General features: G+C 53.8%; 7 protein-coding genes across 7 annotated transcripts; 4 read left to right on the top strand and 3 right to left on the bottom strand.

Annotated features, from left to right (window-relative positions):
• Positions 1 to 1,669, bottom strand: N656DRAFT_781193 (amidohydrolase 2). Its single transcript, XM_064815539.1, has 2 exons — positions 1,395 to 1,669; positions 1 to 1,305 (listed from the first exon to the last, which is right to left on the bottom strand). Exons 1-2 carry the CDS (start codon positions 1,447 to 1,449, stop codon positions 266 to 268), a joined length of 1,095 nt encoding a protein of 364 aa, XP_064668462.1. The 5' UTR covers positions 1,450 to 1,669; the 3' UTR covers positions 1 to 265.
• Positions 1,670 to 1,879: 210 nt separating this feature from the next.
• N656DRAFT_781192 (FAD/NAD(P)-binding domain-containing protein) lies at positions 1,880 to 4,332 on the bottom strand. The gene is made up of 7 exons (XM_064815538.1): positions 4,198 to 4,332; positions 3,977 to 4,073; positions 3,881 to 3,920; positions 3,416 to 3,820; positions 2,974 to 3,343; positions 2,664 to 2,833; positions 1,880 to 2,592 (listed from the first exon to the last, which is right to left on the bottom strand). The coding sequence occupies exons 1-7, from the start codon at positions 4,320 to 4,322 to the stop codon at positions 2,150 to 2,152; spliced, it is 1,650 nt and encodes a 549-aa protein (XP_064668461.1). The 5' UTR covers positions 4,323 to 4,332; the 3' UTR covers positions 1,880 to 2,149.
• Positions 4,333 to 4,770: 438 nt separating this feature from the next.
• On the bottom strand, positions 4,771 to 7,138 carry N656DRAFT_781191 (uncharacterized protein). Its single transcript, XM_064815537.1, has 6 exons — positions 6,890 to 7,138; positions 6,493 to 6,811; positions 5,757 to 6,406; positions 5,547 to 5,678; positions 4,933 to 5,480; positions 4,771 to 4,880 (listed from the first exon to the last, which is right to left on the bottom strand). Exons 1-5 carry the CDS (start codon positions 6,983 to 6,985, stop codon positions 5,217 to 5,219), a joined length of 1,461 nt encoding a protein of 486 aa, XP_064668460.1. The 5' UTR covers positions 6,986 to 7,138; the 3' UTR covers positions 4,771 to 4,880; positions 4,933 to 5,216.
• Positions 7,139 to 8,456: 1,318 nt separating this feature from the next.
• N656DRAFT_184469 (uncharacterized protein) lies at positions 8,457 to 9,408 on the top strand. The gene is made up of 2 exons (XM_064808796.1): positions 8,457 to 9,289; positions 9,350 to 9,408. Exon 1 carries the CDS (start codon positions 8,536 to 8,538, stop codon positions 9,160 to 9,162), a length of 627 nt encoding a protein of 208 aa, XP_064668459.1. The 5' UTR covers positions 8,457 to 8,535; the 3' UTR covers positions 9,163 to 9,289; positions 9,350 to 9,408.
• Positions 9,130 to 10,979, top strand: N656DRAFT_184462 (uncharacterized protein). Its single transcript, XM_064808795.1, has 3 exons — positions 9,130 to 9,289; positions 9,350 to 9,376; positions 9,484 to 10,979. The coding sequence occupies exons 1-3, from the start codon at positions 9,250 to 9,252 to the stop codon at positions 10,626 to 10,628; spliced, it is 1,212 nt and encodes a 403-aa protein (XP_064668458.1). The 5' UTR covers positions 9,130 to 9,249; the 3' UTR covers positions 10,629 to 10,979.
• A 621-nt stretch (positions 10,980 to 11,600) lies between these two features.
• Positions 11,601 to 12,799, top strand: N656DRAFT_769803 (uncharacterized protein; the record flags this gene model as incomplete). The annotated part of the gene is made up of 3 exons (XM_064813730.1): positions 11,601 to 11,939; positions 11,988 to 12,102; positions 12,306 to 12,799. The coding sequence occupies 3 exons, from the start codon at positions 11,601 to 11,603 to the stop codon at positions 12,797 to 12,799; spliced, it is 948 nt and encodes a 315-aa protein (XP_064668457.1).
• Positions 12,800 to 13,962: 1,163 nt separating this feature from the next.
• Positions 13,963 to 15,822, top strand: N656DRAFT_769802 (HET-domain-containing protein; the record flags this gene model as incomplete). Its single annotated transcript, XM_064813729.1, has 1 exon — positions 13,963 to 15,822. One exon carries the CDS (start codon positions 13,963 to 13,965, stop codon positions 15,820 to 15,822), a length of 1,860 nt encoding a protein of 619 aa, XP_064668456.1.
• Between the last annotated feature and the right edge of the window lie 457 nt (positions 15,823 to 16,279).

Here is a 16,279-nt window from a genome sequence, read left to right as displayed (position 1 = left end):
CTGCTGGATGAATTTCATTGTCATTTCGCTTCCACCGGTATCTTTAACCGTTGTTCTCGCACCACATGATGTACATACTCCTTTCCGATTCGAACCCGGTGCAAGGAGCTTGTAAAATATCTTGATGAGCACGACGACTGTATGCGGCAGATCAAGTAGGTTGCTTGATGGACGACTTGTATGAACTGAATCATGACTCGATACGCATTTTCGTCCATGAGATTGATCCTCTTTGACGTGCTCCGCCCAACCTCAACCTCAAGTTTCATTGCTGAACCAGCCTGGGAAACAACCTCTCAGCAGCCCCCCTCTCCACACTCTCCCTCACCTTCTCATCCCTCCATCCCTTGACCGTGCTCAACTGTCCCGCCACCGCACGGTCCCGCGCAAAGGGGAAGTCACTCCCATAAAGCACTTGCCCCTCCTTCGCAAAGCTCAACACCAGCGCCATGGACTCCTCGTAGCCCGTCAGGGCAAGATCAAAGTAAAAGCTCCTCGCCTCGTCCAGGAACCTCTCCACCGTCTTGCCAAGCTTACCCAGCAAGCCGGAATCAGCCATCAGATCGGCCACGCGCCGCGCCACAAAGGGCAGCGTCCCGCCTCCGTGCGATAGGATGATCTTGACGCGGGGGAAGTCGCGCACCACGTTCGAGATGATCAGGTTGACAGCGCACCGCGTCGTTTCGTGCGGGAAGTCGATGATGGGCGGCGGCACGCCCGGTCCTCCTCCCCTCCCAACACCACTGCCACTAGTACTGCCTCCTGAAATAGAAGGAGGGTTGCCCTGAGAAGAAGGAGGGGGAGCAGCTTGCGGGGAAGTGGGATGCACAAACACGACGGCTTCCCGGCGGTCAAGCTCAGCCCACAACCCCCGAAACCGCGCATCACCCAGATAGACCGGCGGCTGCCCCTGCCCGCCAGAGTAGCTCGTCAGAAGGGTCACCCCGTCAGCGCGGAGGTTGTCGAAAGCGTGCGCCAGCTCGGCCATGACCCCCTCCTCAACCCCCTCAACACTGCCACCATTACCACCACCACCCGGGCCATTGACATTGACGAGGTTGTCAACAGGCAGGGTCGCAAAGAACCCGAACCGCGACGGCTTTTGATCCCGCACGGCGGCACACGTCTCATTGATCTTGCGCGCCAGCGCGGCCTGGTTCCAGTCGGCTACAAAGGCCAGCCCCGGCGCGGAAAGGGACAGGATGGCTGCGTCGATGCCGTGCCGGTCCATGAATTCTAGGTCGAGCTGTGGCGTCCATGCTGGAGGGGTCAGGCCGGGCGGGATGGTGCCTGAGGCTTTCCATGCTATGGAGGGGAGCGGGATAGGGGGCGCATGTAAGTCATTGGTTTACTAAATCTACTATAGGTAGTAATGTGGGCAGGGGTTGACATACCGTTGACATAGTCCTCGTCGAGGATGTGGTGGTGGACGTCAATTAGTTTGCCCATTGTATTGACTTTGTATGCAGGCAATACCTAACAGTAATGTAGGTGATGTAGGGGCGCCGAGGACGGAGAGATCGGAGGCTGGGATTTCACGCGGGAGGGGACGGTAGCCAGCGGGCCAGCCAAGAGGGGGCTACGCTAACCCACGGTAATTGAACAGATTCGCGTCGCCTGAATGCCGGAGGAAATCTCCCACTAACGGTGGCCTTTTAAAGAACACTAATGCTCTGTAAGCGCTAATTAGCCAGTGCAGCGGTGCCCCTGAGCACACGTACATACCTAGGTATCCAATATGCTCCGCTCCACCCTGACCACCTGCAGGCAGCACCTCCTCGGATTTCGACTCCTATTCGTAACCTGTACTGTACCAAGTCTTCTATCACGACCAGCTACTAGTTGCCAACTCTAGAATTCAGGCACTACTGCTCGCTGGAAGCTGTGTCCTGCTATGTCGCTGCCCCTGGGCCAAAATGACTGGGGACTCAAATCGGCATATACTAGTAGTGCTGTGTGTAGTACTACCGGTGGCGTATCGACTGCATGTGTTGGTCTAAGGTAGAGATTCTATCCTGGAAAGAACCTGGATAATACTCGAATCCATCGAGGGCTTCGATAATCCATTCCACAATGTAGCACCACGGCACTGCTAGTAGTCAAGCAGTCCCGCATAAGCCACTAAAGCCAGCTACCAATTCTGTGTCAGCTAGACAGCCTCAGGCCGGTGACCAACCCTTTCCACTTCACCCTCAGCCCCCTTGAGCACATCCAGCAAACTCTCTGTATACTTCGGGATCGCGCTTTGCTGCTCAACCTTTGCCAGCCCCAATTCACCACGCTTCAACCTAGGCGCATACCCATCAATCGCATCCTCGGCAAAGTGATCAATGTTCAGCGTGTCCTCGGTGCGGATCATCTGGCGGGCACGGATCGTCTTGAGGATCTTCAGCTCCTCCTCGGTAAGCTTCTCCAGGTCCTCCTTCGTCTCCCTCGACGGGTCCGCTCTGACGCGCTCCAGCTTGTCGAGCACGGCGTTGCGGGCCTGCGGCGTGATCTGGTTGTACGCGTTCAGGCAGAACGCCACCGTCTCCGAGACCCGCTCCTGCGTCAGCTTGCCGCCTACGTCGGCGTCAGCTAGGCCTTGGATGACTAGTATCTAACAGTTAGAGCTCATGTAATAGTAGTACTTTTGGCCTGGTGAATTTGGGAGGCTGGCATACCAGGTGTAAAGAAGCCGAACGCCCGGTCAAAGCCCTCCTGGTCAAAGTCGTTCAGCACGGGCTCCAGTCCCCTGCGAATCTGCTTCAGCGCCATCATGACAACCAGCAGGAACCGCGTGTAGCCTTCAGTGACCTTGTTTGAATGCCATTTGGCTGCAGCTGTTTCGTCACTAACGGCACCGTTAGCCAATCCATGTTCGGTTCAGGGGTTGGCCAAAATCTTTGTCCCCGAGCCGGCAGAGGCTTTGTTGATTCTTCCCCTGCCCTCCGCAACACCGCAAAGCAACATGAATAGTAGGGTCTTACATACCAATCACCCCGTCTAGCAGCCTGGATGGTCATGGCAGCCGACAGGCCAGCGGCAATGGCGAGGTGCAAGCCCGAGCTGAAAAAGGGGTCGATGAAGCACCCGGCATCGCCCACGATGCGGAAGTTTGGGCCCGCATAGCATGACGCGCTGTACGACCAGTCCGACGCCGATCTGACGGGCGACACGAGCTCTGCAGGGGCGAGCAGGTCTGAGATGATGGGGGATAGGCCGAGGCATTCCTTGTAGAACTCGACCGAACCCTGCGATCCGGATGCCTTCTTGCGCTTGGCCGACTCGTCTTGTCGCATGACGATGCCGACGGATACGCTGCCATCATGCAACGGAATAGCCCAGCACCACCCGCTCTGGTCTTAATGACTGTTAGTTTGAGGTTTGTGTGTGAAAACCGCCTTCGAGAACGGTCGGCTCCCTGAATTCTTACCGCCTAACGCCTCGAAGAAAGGCTGCCCTTCCCGTTCCGTTCCAGGAGCATACGTCTTGGCCCCTTTCCAGTAGCCCCAACTGGCGACGTTCTTCAGCCCCTCGTTGAACTTGCGGTTCTTCAGGTACTTGGTCGACATGATTCCAGCACGCCCGCTCGCATCGACGAGGTAGTCAAATCTGATCGTCCCAGACGATCCGTCCTTGCGAGCCCACTTGGCGGCGATGGGCCGCTGTTGTCCGGTGGTGGTACTCGCAGGGTCAAACTCGATTGACTCAACCTTGGTCCCGTCAAAGGTACGGGCGCCGCATTCCGAAGCATGTTGAAACATCAGCAGGTCTGCTTCGGAACGAATCACGTTCCAGGCGTAACCGTTGGGGCCGTTGACGGCGATGAAGTTTGTGTCTTTGGACTCAGGTCAGCGAACCAAAACTGCTCCAAGATAACAGACGAGTCGCCACTTACAAGCTTCCGGCATGTCGTTCAGCTTGAACGATGCTCCCAGCTATACCGCACATTGTCAGATAGCTGTGCTGTATCTTGAGACTATGATCATCATACTTTCTTAACAAAGCCATGCTTGTCAAACTTGGACTCGAGGTCAATGAAGCGAAGAAAGTATCGGATCGATGCGAGCATCGACTCGCCAATGTGATATCTAGACAAAAGCCACATCTGGTAAGTCCTAACAGCACCAACCTGGTGCCGAGGGGTAGGGTGATGCTGGGGGGAGGATGGGCCAGACACGCATAGGTAGACCTCAGGATGGCTAGACGACGCACCTTGGGAAAACATCCGCCTCAAGCAACACCGTATCGACGCCTTCCCGCGCCAGCGTCGAGGCTGCGTATGTGCCTCCGGGCCCGCCGCCAATGACCAGGACGGTGCAAGAAGCAGGAACAGGCATCGTTACACTTTGTCCAAGTAAAACTCGTACAGTGGCAGGGCTTCTATCAAGAACCGAGGTATTCCTACCTTATTCAGTCGTAGTAGTAGTAGTCAGATCCCTGAGGGCTCGTGGCACTAAAACGTCCCCGATGTAAAGCCTTTCCCAGGCAATTCCGATCGAGGCCGACGACAGGTTGTAGTAGGTTGCAATGGAGGTAATTGTAGATGCACACTGCAGTCGGCAAGAGTGAGCCACCGGGTTGCAGCACGTGTGGAACGGTAAAGCTCCCTAAAAATCAGGAAGAGATGGCGCTACAATCAGCTAGGGCTGCAGTGTAACCCCCGCGATCCTACCTCAGCGGACACCTCGGGGTCTCACCTGGTACACCAGCGGGGTATGACCTTGAACTGGGCAAACGACTCCAAACTTCCAGGGAGTGCAGTACACTACTACACCGCCACTGCCAACAGGGCAACCTTAGGTAGACAAGGTCATGAGTCGTCTTGACTCCAACTTGGCCAACCACCCGAATATGCCCAAGATACACTCTAACGGGATGGTACTCATCCTGATTTGCTAAGTTGATCAGACTAGGCCTCGAAGGGATTGGGGCAGGGGAACTACTTACCTATCTTACTTAACCCTTGAGATTGAAATGCCCGGAGAACAACCACTGCATCCGAGTGTTTGCCTGGCTCTTCGTTGTACCTCGATCGAACAGTTCGACCAGGGTGCATTTGAGCCAAGGGCATTTTGTACTGTACATCATGTGTGGGTTATTGTGTCTGTCCCATTTCTGGACCCAAAACTAAGCCCAGACGACGGAGATATCCAGCTTGGAAGAGCGTCACATCTCCCTCGCCAGAGACGAAGAGCCAGCATAGTGGGCGCGGCTCGGCTCGTAAATATCCATTATCGTTGGGTTGCTCTTTGTCCGCCTCCTTTTCGCAGATCCCACGTCGACGGTGCCTCGATATTCTCAATCTCCATCCGGACATCTCGATCAAAGTTTCCCTTTTCCCATGTCCACCACATCCTCCACGAGAACGCAACGATTATTGTGAGAGGTACTGTAACGGCCCAGTATATCCAAAGATAGGGGGATACAACGGCCCCGCTGGAAGGTTCAGCTGATGCTGAGCCCTGCCAGTTGAACATGTCCATACTGAAGAGCGTCTGAAACTAACTGTTAGTCTTGGGGTATGAATTGTTGATTTAGGATAGTGGGCGGGTTTGCCCTACCGCGACAAAGGTACCAGGGAGGAAAAATGTGGTGATGAAGGCTAGAACCTTCATGGCCATGCTGTCTCGGCTGGCCGATGCGCTGATTTTGGCGTTGAGACGGTTGTCTAACTGCGCGGTGAGGTTGTATAGCTGGAGTTCCGTCGTCAGTGCTTTAGGAAGGATGAAATAAAAGCGGGACGGATACTAAGAGACATGTGCAAGACATACAACAGTAAAATCGACGGCTGCACGCTCCTTTGCGCCACCTGTGCAGCGTTTCAGCCCTTGGACGCTTGTCCGCAAGTACTCGATCGCATCTCGTATCTTCCGCTGCTCATCCTCTTGCGGCCGTCCGGCCTTTTTGGATACGTGCTCAAATGCGTCGGAAAGGAAGTTGATGTACTCGACGTGCCAATCGGAAATCCGGCAGAACCAGATGCTTTCGGTCATGAAGGTGCTGAGCTCGCCTGTCAGATTCCTCAGGCCGACTCTCGCCTCGTTTATGGTCTTGTTGCCCACCGGATCCTGGTATTCTCCCATGGTATGAAGTCGGCCCGCACGGGTCGTGCCCAGTTGCGCTTGAATTCTGTTATAGTCGTTTTCCATGTGTACAGTGCAGAACACCTTGGTACGGTACAGGTGATGCTGAAGGAGAATGACTGGCAGGTACAGTGGTTCGGCCGACATGACGGCGCTGGCCTCGATTGCATCAAAAAGCTCTGCCGAGGGGGTTTTGGGCCATAGCAAGAAATCCAACTCGCTGTTGACAACGCCCGTGCCATGTAATATTCCGGTAGAGAAACCGGTTTTGAAATCGAAGGATACGGCAAGGCCGTAGTTGGCAACCTGATATTTCTGAAATGCTCGTATGACGAATGCTGGCATGTGAGCCCAGTCAGTCGACTTACTTCATCTTGACATTGTACGTGTAGCTACACTTGAGTACCTGTAGCTTCTTACCTACCTATCCTGCTGGGTTTGGCGTCTCCATCCTCGGCATAGTCATCATAGCGAGAACAGGAGCCCCCCTCATCTGCCAGTCCGGGAAGGGTCGCTTCAGGTAGATGAAACTCGTCCTCAATCCGGAGGTAGGACTCCTTGCTGAGGGAGAAGCTCAGAGGTCGATAGAAACCTCTCTCGGATAGTATAAGGCGAAGTCCGCCGATCACCTTTGCGTCTGTTGGTGGCGAAGGCGGGGCATATTCTGCTCGCTGCCGAAGCCAATCATCAACATTGGCATCGGTTAGCTTTCCGAAGCGGACGCGATACGGGGGAGAGGAGTTCTGAGACCGCGTCAGTTGGTGGCTGCTCTTCGAAGTTGGTGTGCAAGTTGGGTGTGTACTTGTACTGTATGTACATACCGGTGAGTATTTCCAAGTCTCGATGAACTCTGTGTCTGACGTCCCAATGCCCCAAGCGATTTGGTCCAGCATCCTTTGGCGGTCGTTGGCAAACATGGCTTGGCTGCTTGGCAGCGCCGCTTAATCGCGTGGCAGCGGTGGCTTTGTTGGCGTCGGTGTTGATTCGGGCTACCAGGATTTAGAGTATCATGGCAGGAGTTTGCAATAGGTACCGACATGCAGAAGCAGGGTGTACTGTATGGAAAGGAGGGGCCGGGCTGTAACTTGAAGCTTTTTCCAGGTTCCCATATTCCCCCGAGCCATCGACCCTTCCTGTCACTTTTTTTATTTGGGTAGACCTTTTTCGTATTTGGGTAGACCTTTCCCACCCACATGTCTGCAACCAATGGCATGCTCCTCTCCCCACCCATTTTGGCAGGGCAGAAGAGCAAGCCACAGGCCGGACCTCACTGCCTAACATTTTCAGGCGGACATATCTGTACCACCCAGTGTAAGCCCAGCGTTGGTGACTACCTACAATTGTCATTCAAGTTATCACTACGCGGCTGTAACGCGCTAGCTCTGTGGCCACGGTACCTGCAGTCAAATCAGCTGCACGAAGTCTATATGGTTGGCAAAGGTAAGAGGGGGTGAGCGAGTTCGGGAGCTAGGCGAAAAGGGGCTGCTTATGTCAGCTTTGCTGAAATCGCACACGCTTGATTTTGATGCAGATTTGAGCTTTTCAGCGCTCCAGAGGGCCAGAGAGCCAGAGAGCCAGAGAGCCAGAGAGCCAGAGAGTCAAAGATGGCGTGGGCACCTGGCAGTATGTACCTCGAATGCGCCTGGCCTGTGGCTTGCTCTTCTGCCCTGCAAAAATGGGTGGGCAGAGGAGCGCGCCCATTGGTTGCACACATGTGGGCGGGAAAGGTCTACCCAGATACGAAAAAAGGTCTACCCAAATAAAAAAATTGCTTCCCGTCGCCCGCGGACCGCGACCCTGCTCCTGCCCAAGGACGTAGGTTCAGGGGCCAGGGCCTCCTTACTGAATTAAGCCTAGCTTAACGTAGACCGCGCTAGACAGCTGCGTGCTAGGCACTTTCCTACAGTCCCCCCCTTGTTTGTTCGTTAGCGTGGTACATGCGGTGGATCTGGACAAAGGGAAAAGTGAGGTCCAGGTTGAAGATTCAGGGCGGAAAAGTCGAAGGTTATGTAAGCCCGAAAAGGGTTTGTGGGCCAGATGCGCGTGGTTCGATTGGCCAAAGTTATTGTAACTAGGTACCTTTGGGCTGTGGTTGGGTGGAAAAGTTGGGGCAAGTTCCACGCTAACACACAAACAAGGGTTGAACTGTACCTATATCCATCTGGCAAAACTTTATTTTCTTGAGGCACTATCTCTCTACTTGTACCTTTCTCAAAGTCAACAACCACGCAGAAATTGCGCCCATAAATACACAACTTGCAGTGGCTTGCTGGCGGACTAGAGCCATTGCCAAAATCGCTCCTCTGTAAGAGGAGGGTGGCCAGTTGGACACCGGTACACATGGCGGCTGCTTATGTCACCTACATTCAGCTTGCAGTGGCTTGCAGAATGCAGACCCTTTTGAGAGGTAGAGAGGGCGAGGCTTTCACCTGGAGGCTGACTTCTCTTCTCCATCAATTTGCTCGTTATGGATCCATTTTCTATCACGGCGGCCTGCGTATCCCTGCTAGATACCGTCCTGAGCGCCTCTTCTGCCACTGTCACATTCATCCGAGAATGCCGTGAGGCGCGAGGTGAAGTTCAGGCTGTGTCGGGCGAGCTACACGTTCTCAGCACTGTCCTTGATGTTCTCAGAGACGAAAAGCTGCCAGCTACACTGGAGTCAAGCATCCATTCCATTCTCAAAGACTGCAATGTCATCGTCTCAGACATCGTCAAGCTGCTTAAGAAGCATAGTGGCGTATCCCGTGCGGACCGCGCAGCTCGCTGGGCGCTGAACGGACGCGGCGAGGTGAACAAGCTGCGGTCTACGCTTGAGGCGCATCGCAGTGCGTTGAACCTCGCGCTAGAGGTGGCGGCCATCTCTATGTTGAGAGATACCAGAGCTGATGTGCAGGAGGGAAACGATGGAAATCGCCTGGCGCATCCGCTACACAGCATGACACACGTCAAATTCTCACCGAGATCGAGAGACTTCGCAAACTGCTGGTCGCCACGCACGGGAGTGACCAGCAAGCTCCTCGAGATGCCAACGGATCATCAGCAACCCCAACACAGACGAACTTTGTGCTCGAGCGCTACCTGGATTCGCTAACGAATTATGCGTCACCGGAATACAGTTTTGAGCCTGGCCATTCTTCTCCGTCACCTGCTGAAACCATAACGGAAGAGCCACACGCGGATGGTGACGCACCAACTACTCCGGACAGTGGTGAATGCAGGTATGTTCGCGTCAGCCCTGTTGCTACTAGGAAGAATGGTTAACCCAAGTTCGTATCCAGTGACACTCCACCCTTCGATGCCTCTAAGTCCGATAGTACCCCTTCCCTCCCAGTCGATGACAGGAATCTAGCCGAAGCCGACCAGCCCAGCGAGACAGAGAGTCTTGTGTCCAGCGCTGACCTGTATCACATAGCGGCGACACCATACGGACAATCACTGGCATGGTGCGGCAAAGGAGGCGTCGGCATCTTGTGGCCGAAATCCCAGCATTCGTACATCGAATGGCCGAAGGATTGCCGCGAAATGCTTCACCATCCCTCCAAACCCTCAAAGGGGTGGTTATCTTTCGTCAAAATCTCATTGTACTTTTCACCTGGAATCGGTAGAATGAAGCCGAGAAACCGAGCTAGACTGATTGGTGTTGTGGTTCCTGGGTCCGGGAGCCACTATATTGTGTGGTCTCTAAACCCAAAGAGTCGTCGAATTTCTGTTCGCACTGCTCAGAGAGATCCCAATCGGCAAATGTTGCCTATGGATGGGCTGCCGGTACATGTCGGCTGGGTCGGCACTCACCAAATAGATTTGCAAGTGTGGGATTGTTACCCACCTACACAACTCTCCTTTCGCCTAGTTAAGGGTAAGGTGTCAGAGATGACCTTGGAAGTTACAACCAACATCAATCGGGACCTCGGGCGTCGTGTCTCTGCGCTAAACTACAACTCACCTACATGCACTACCTACCTAGGTGATAAGTGTCTATCCCTTCTGGGGGAGGATGGCGAAGCCGTTACCCTATACGATGCACACGGAGTGGAAAGACGAACAATTCCTCTCAGCTACCATGGCCCTAGACGCAGAATCATGTCCTGTGCGGTTTCCTCCCTGGATCACCGTCTAGTGGCAACAAATAGTTACAGGACGGAGGTGATCATACAGCGACCAGACCGCACTCACGAAACCCTTCATCAAGACGGGCGTTGGGACAGAAGACTACTCGCCTTCGTCTCCGCCCGTGATGACGCCCCCCTCAACCAGAGTCTTTTCGTCGTTGCAGGAGAAGAGAATGTCATGATCTTTGATCACATGGTTCAGCGGTTGATTGGCTCGTTTTCTTTCATAGCTGGCTCTCTAGGCCGGGCAATTCAAGTATGCGTCATTAACAGCAGATCATTCCCTGGCTGTTTCTTGGCTTGCGGGTATACGTCAGGAGTTTTCATCTTGAAGATAGTTTGGAGCAGTTCATGGTCTGGTTCCGAGCTTGAGAGTATAGAGCTGGTCAGTCCCGGATGGACAAAGTTGGAAGTGGGCATGACTAGGCACGCTGGAGTCAGTAAGTAGGCAGTCTCGACGCTGTGGTAGTACACATGGCTTGGGCAGCGACACCAAGACAGTTGAGGATGCAGCTGTGGCGGCCGGGGGCGAAGGTGTGTACCTTGTACGGGTGGACGCTCAATTCCATGGGGTGTGTCAAATTCCCGAGGCAGTACTATACCAGACGTGAAGCATCGCCCACGGAGATTACCTAGCCGAGTACAACCTGGGTCATCTTGGAGACTGGAATTGCTGCAACCAGCTTACCCGCTCCAGTTTGAAATGCTACATGTAGATACATCAACAGCTGACATATCCTAGGTCTCACTCAAGGCAACCTATCTAAGCTAGGTACACAATTGCATTGGAATGCAACGCTAAATCCAAAGATATGTAAGGATCTAAGTACCTACTAGTAGGCAAGGTAACTCGAAGACCACATGACAGCCCGTTTCAAGCATTTGCTGTGCGTTGTTCGGTGCTTAGTGTCAATGAAACGATTGCATTCCAGTTGTTTCTTTGTGGACTGGATTGACTACTAGTAGTGCTAAGTACCTACCTAAGTAGGTCCTAATTCAGGAGATACCGCTTTGACACAGCATCACAGCCTGCTTTATCAAGTCTTGGCCGATCAAAGGACACAAGTACCTAACTTAGGAGTTCACACTCAAGCTTCTTTCACGTCTTGTTAATGTCACAGTGTAATGTGTGAATGGCATTGTCCGCGGGTTACGATCTTGTTGCATATCGAGTGTTCCAAGCTCTTTGCTGTGTGTTAATTCTTCAATGCTATATGGTGTGTCCTCGACGGACCGGAAGTGTATTTAAACGTAGCATTGGCATGGTCTAGTGTAGCCTGTCATCGACTCATCATTGCTTTCTCAGACTGACTACTTCAGCCTAACTCACTACACCATCCACTACATCCACTCTTGACCGTCTTACTCACACCAACCACCACAGGTCAGTACCCAAGGTACATACCACGCCTTTGCGACAATGACTCGTATTGGTTACAACACCAAACACTCCACCCGTCCGAGGGTGAAGGCCGAGGGGACGGAGGCGGTTGGCGAGGTCCATAAGAACGAAGAAGTCAAGCAGTTTGTGCTGCTGGCCAACATCTTGTGGCGAGCTCGGCTCAACAACCCTGAGGTCACGTCCTGTCTTAAGAGGTATGTCAACACCCTGCCTCCTCAGGCTTTGGCCATTCTCAAATCTCACCTGCCTCACATTGAGGCCATGGGGGATGACTTCGTCCCAACGGCGAAGAACATCGCCCAGCTTGGGCCAAAGCGGTCCCTCAATGTTGAAGCTATTGCCGCAGCACTCCGCTCGGTAAAATGGAGTCTGGTCAATGAGCCCGAGACGGCTTACGGCGAATAGGGCTGGATTCGGGCCCTGCTCCGTCGTCTTGCGGCTCAGGCTGCTGCTGCTGCTGCTGCGCTGAAGGGTGAGGATGTTATTGCGACACACGGAGAAGATGAGAATGGTGGATGTAGTAAGTTAAGCTCCCTGGAGAAGGCGGGAGCATGAGCAGGTAGGAAGAAAGTAGGTAAATTGTGCCTCGAGGTAACAAAAGGAAGATGGGAGCTTTAAGATACTATATATATACAAAAGAGAGCTTGCCACAGACTCAGGGGCTGTCAGGGATCTCTAACAGGGGTTAAGAGAGCCCCACAAACAGTGCCCAGAACTCAACAGATGTCAATGCCAATGCCAATGCCAGCGAGGAGGCTCCGTGGTTCACCAACCCGGACTGTGCCATCTGGCTAGGCGAAATGGCGCATTTGCGCGCTGCAATGCCCGATGATGCCTGGTTTCCCCAGGTTTCTCGCAAGATGCGCGATGCGTACACCGCAGGATGGCTGGGTGTTTTCGGGCTCGCTCGCCCGAAGCCCGAGAAGCCTGAGCCTCAACCCAGGCCCAAGAAGGCAAACTCCCGCTTCGAGTTTGATCGCAAAAACCCTCGTTTCCCCGAGCGGCCAGCCGTCGCTGTCATGACCATTGACAAGCGGCTGCGCAGCCCAAAGCCGGCTGCTACCCCTGAGCCCACAACCGCCAGCGGCTCCGACTCGACTTCCGAGTCGAAGACACGAGCTTCTCTCGGTCAACTTCTTCGAGAGGATGACCGAGATTTCTCGCAGCGCCAGCGTCGGTACAGACTGAGATACGATACCTACTCATTACCCAGGTAAGTCCAGAAAATAGTAACGCTCTTTCCCTCGAAACGGTTTATTCTTCCTTTTCCCCCACGATTTGAAGTACTCGGTAAATGTGAGATCATGATATAGCACGACTCCGAGTTTCATGATATCACTTTCACCGCCCATGAGCAATGATCATAATGCAAACCGACTCCAAGGAGAAGTTTTCAGTACTCCCGGCTCCATCCCGTGCTTTTTCATCATATGCTACAGTGACTTTTTAGCGTCTACTTGCTCCTTGAGGGAGACCATACTGTAATGAAAGACCTGCAACAGTGCGACTTATTAAGGCGCCCCTCGATCCTGTTAACTGCGGCCTCCGTTACTAAAATGAGCCTAGGCTTCAATAACGTTAGTCTTTCTTAACTGCCTGCTAACCGGTTGTATAGGTAGCTAGAGCTGAAAGGGCTAGAAATGTGATAATGTGATCTGCCCCGGCGCCTCCAATTCAATTGGATAGAAGGAAAGAACCTAGACTCAAAAATGAAATGTGCGCGGGATTCGTATAGTCACCGCGAAGTTCTTGAACTCGGAGAGGAAGGTACGCCCAGGCTTGCTCATCTTATCTCATCAAAGGGAGGAAACCGCGATAAACCCATGCGATTTTATGGAGCGTTACTACACTCACAATGGCAAGTCAACTAACCCCAATGAACAATCCGCAACTGCCAGCCTGGAGGCTCGAGAATTGCGAGATCCTCCCAGAAACCGACCCATCGTTCCTCTGCGAAGTTTGCAGGCACATCAACTTCAAATATCTGCTCTTCGATGCTCCATTCCTATCATGTCCCGACATACCTCTTGGCACCTTGAAGAGGGCTCTCGAGAACAAATTTTGTGCTTTTTGCCGTCTTGTACAGGCGGCCATCGACACCACGAGAGTCACGGATTGCGGCGTTGAGCCAACTGAGCACAATGGAGAGCCGATACTGCTGTATCTTAGGCCTCTTGGGGAGACCCTAGATCCCACCAAGCCCAGACAGCTCAATCTATATACCACGCCCAGCCCCTTCAACTGGAAACAGTCACCGCGGAACTGCCAGATTCAATTTGTCCGGGAGAAGCCAAGCCTAATCCATGATGGCGTCGGCCGGATTGTAAATCCAGGCAGGATCGACTTCTACCTGGCCCTCTTATGGATTAGAACGTGCCAAATGGGCTTGGGATTGCACAAAGATGATGAATCGGAACGGCCGCACGGCCAGCCTCCGCGCGGATTCCGCCTCATCGACGTCACCAGGGGCTGTATTGTGGCTGCCGAGTCGCTTCACGAATACGTAACGCTGAGTTACGTCTGGCCGCCCCCCGGCAAGCGAATCCTGAAGCTCCTGACCAGCAACAAGGACGAGCTCATCGAACGAGACGGATCCCTGGTAGACCCGCTACTGCCCTTCGCCTCCCAGATTCCCCAGACAATCAAAGACGCCATGGAGATTTGTAAGGAGGTCGCGGAGCGCTATCTTTGGGTCGATGCGCTCTGCATTATCCAAGACGACGACAATGACAGAGACAACCAGATCCGGGCCATGGACAACATCTACAGTGCGTCAAAGTTGACGCTAGCGTCCACCTGCGGTGATAACGCTGAGGCTAGCATCTCTGGGGCTAGAGGAGGTACGCGCACCATTGTGCAGGCGATCGAGACAGTCCAGGGTCTGCGGTTGGCCAATCGGCCGTGGAACTTCGCGAGGTCAGTCGATGGCGCCAGGTGGAATACCCGAGCATGGACTTTCCAGGAAAGAGTTCTTTCCAAGAGGACGCTGTTCCTCACACCTCAGCAAATGTTCTTCAAGTGCCGTCACAGTCCGTCGTATCTATCCGAGGATCTGCTTATGCCGGCCGAAGCCCGGAGACTTGTTACATGGCCCATGAACGATACGGGCAGTGATTTTATTCCCCATCACGGCAGCATCAACGTGCTCACGTATATCAAAACGGTCGAGAACTTCACCAAGCGCAACCTCACCTACCCGGATGATATCCTCAACGCCTTTACCGGCATCGCCCAGAACATGAGGGTTGTGTTTCGGAGCGGCTTCCTCTACGGCCTTACTCAGTCCGAACTCGACTACTGTCTATGTTGGGAGCCTGCAGGCGCCATTAAACGACGCATCTGTGCCAGAGGAGCCAAATTCCCCAGCTGGTCATGGGCCGGGTGGCTTGGTCCTGTCCACTACCGGTGGAAAAACCGCCTGTCGCGCGTGAGGTGGGTGCATCACGAAACCGGTGAGAGACTCACCTCGGACGACTACCGCTCGCCGAGCCCTGGGAACGGCTCGGAAACGGATGGCCGCTTGGCCTGGCGACAGGAGTGGACAGACCAGCGGGCCAGATCAGGGTTCCGTTACTTTTACCATTCGTCCGACCAGGCCGCTTGGTTTCGGAGCCCAACCGCACCGGAGCTGGCGCGGCTTCAGGGGCCCAACTGCGTACCCGGCACCCAACACCTGCAGTTCGAAACTGAGATTATAGACTTCCCCATGTCCGAGGCATGGATACCTCAAGGCGTGGTCCACGAGACCCTTCAGGTTATGGAGTTCCAGCTCATCGACGAGCACCAAGATGCTGTCGGCTTCTTCTCTATGCCGGTCAAGATCGCGAGGGAAATAAGCAGCACGAAGAAATACAAGTTTGTACGCGTAGCTCGTGTGGGTAACAGCCATCACTCAGGAGAGATCGGATCCAGGAAGGAGGATCCGGAACCGGATACGAGAGGCAGCTACGCCGAGGACCATGATATCGTCTTTGAGGACCTCGATGGCGACCCAGACTTGATTTTGGTCAGGCACACTACAATGTTATTGTATCCGGACGAGCGCATTAGCCCAGGTGGCTGGAAGTACCCCTTGCCCTTTGACCGCCAGTGGTACGACGCGTCCCGACCATTCTGCCTCTGCGAATTCCTGGTCGTCGAGATGGTGGACGACGTGGCATACCGCATCGGCATCGGCAGGGCACACGTTGATGCGTGGGCACAAACACCGCCAAAGACGGAGGTGGTCACGCTAGGCTGAGCCGAGTCAGAAAGAGACTAGGCAAATAGGGATGAACTCGAGTCACCTAAGAGGGCTATTTAACATTCATGATATTGATATGGATGGTTGTAACCTCATTGTCACAGTGACAGACGGTCCAAAGTGCTGATCTATAAGGAATGATGAGGCAAGGTAAGCCGACTCCTCTTGATGTGTTGAGCTGCGGACGCTGAGTTGTAGCTCTGGAGTCTACCTTGTGTTCCTGCAATGGCTTCACTGTTCGGCAACTTGCACTGCCAATTCCAATGCCGCACGAATGTACCAGTCCCTGATGCCGAGTCCTGAGACCACTAAGGCTGCAGTTCTGACCAAGACTGAGCAGGTCTTAAGAGTCCTCACTCCTCAGGAGTTGGATGAGTGCACCTCCTGACACCGGACAGAACGGCATTCTCCATGCTTACCAGGTAGTCTTGCAGCAATGCTCTATTACGAAACG

Source organism: Canariomyces notabilis (assembly GCF_033297395.1).
Source record: "Canariomyces notabilis strain CBS 508.74 unplaced genomic scaffold N656scaffold_17, whole genome shotgun sequence".
Taxonomy (NCBI): Eukaryota; Fungi; Ascomycota; class Sordariomycetes; order Sordariales; family Chaetomiaceae; genus Canariomyces; species Canariomyces notabilis.
This window is presented reverse-complemented; position numbering and strand designations above follow the sequence as displayed.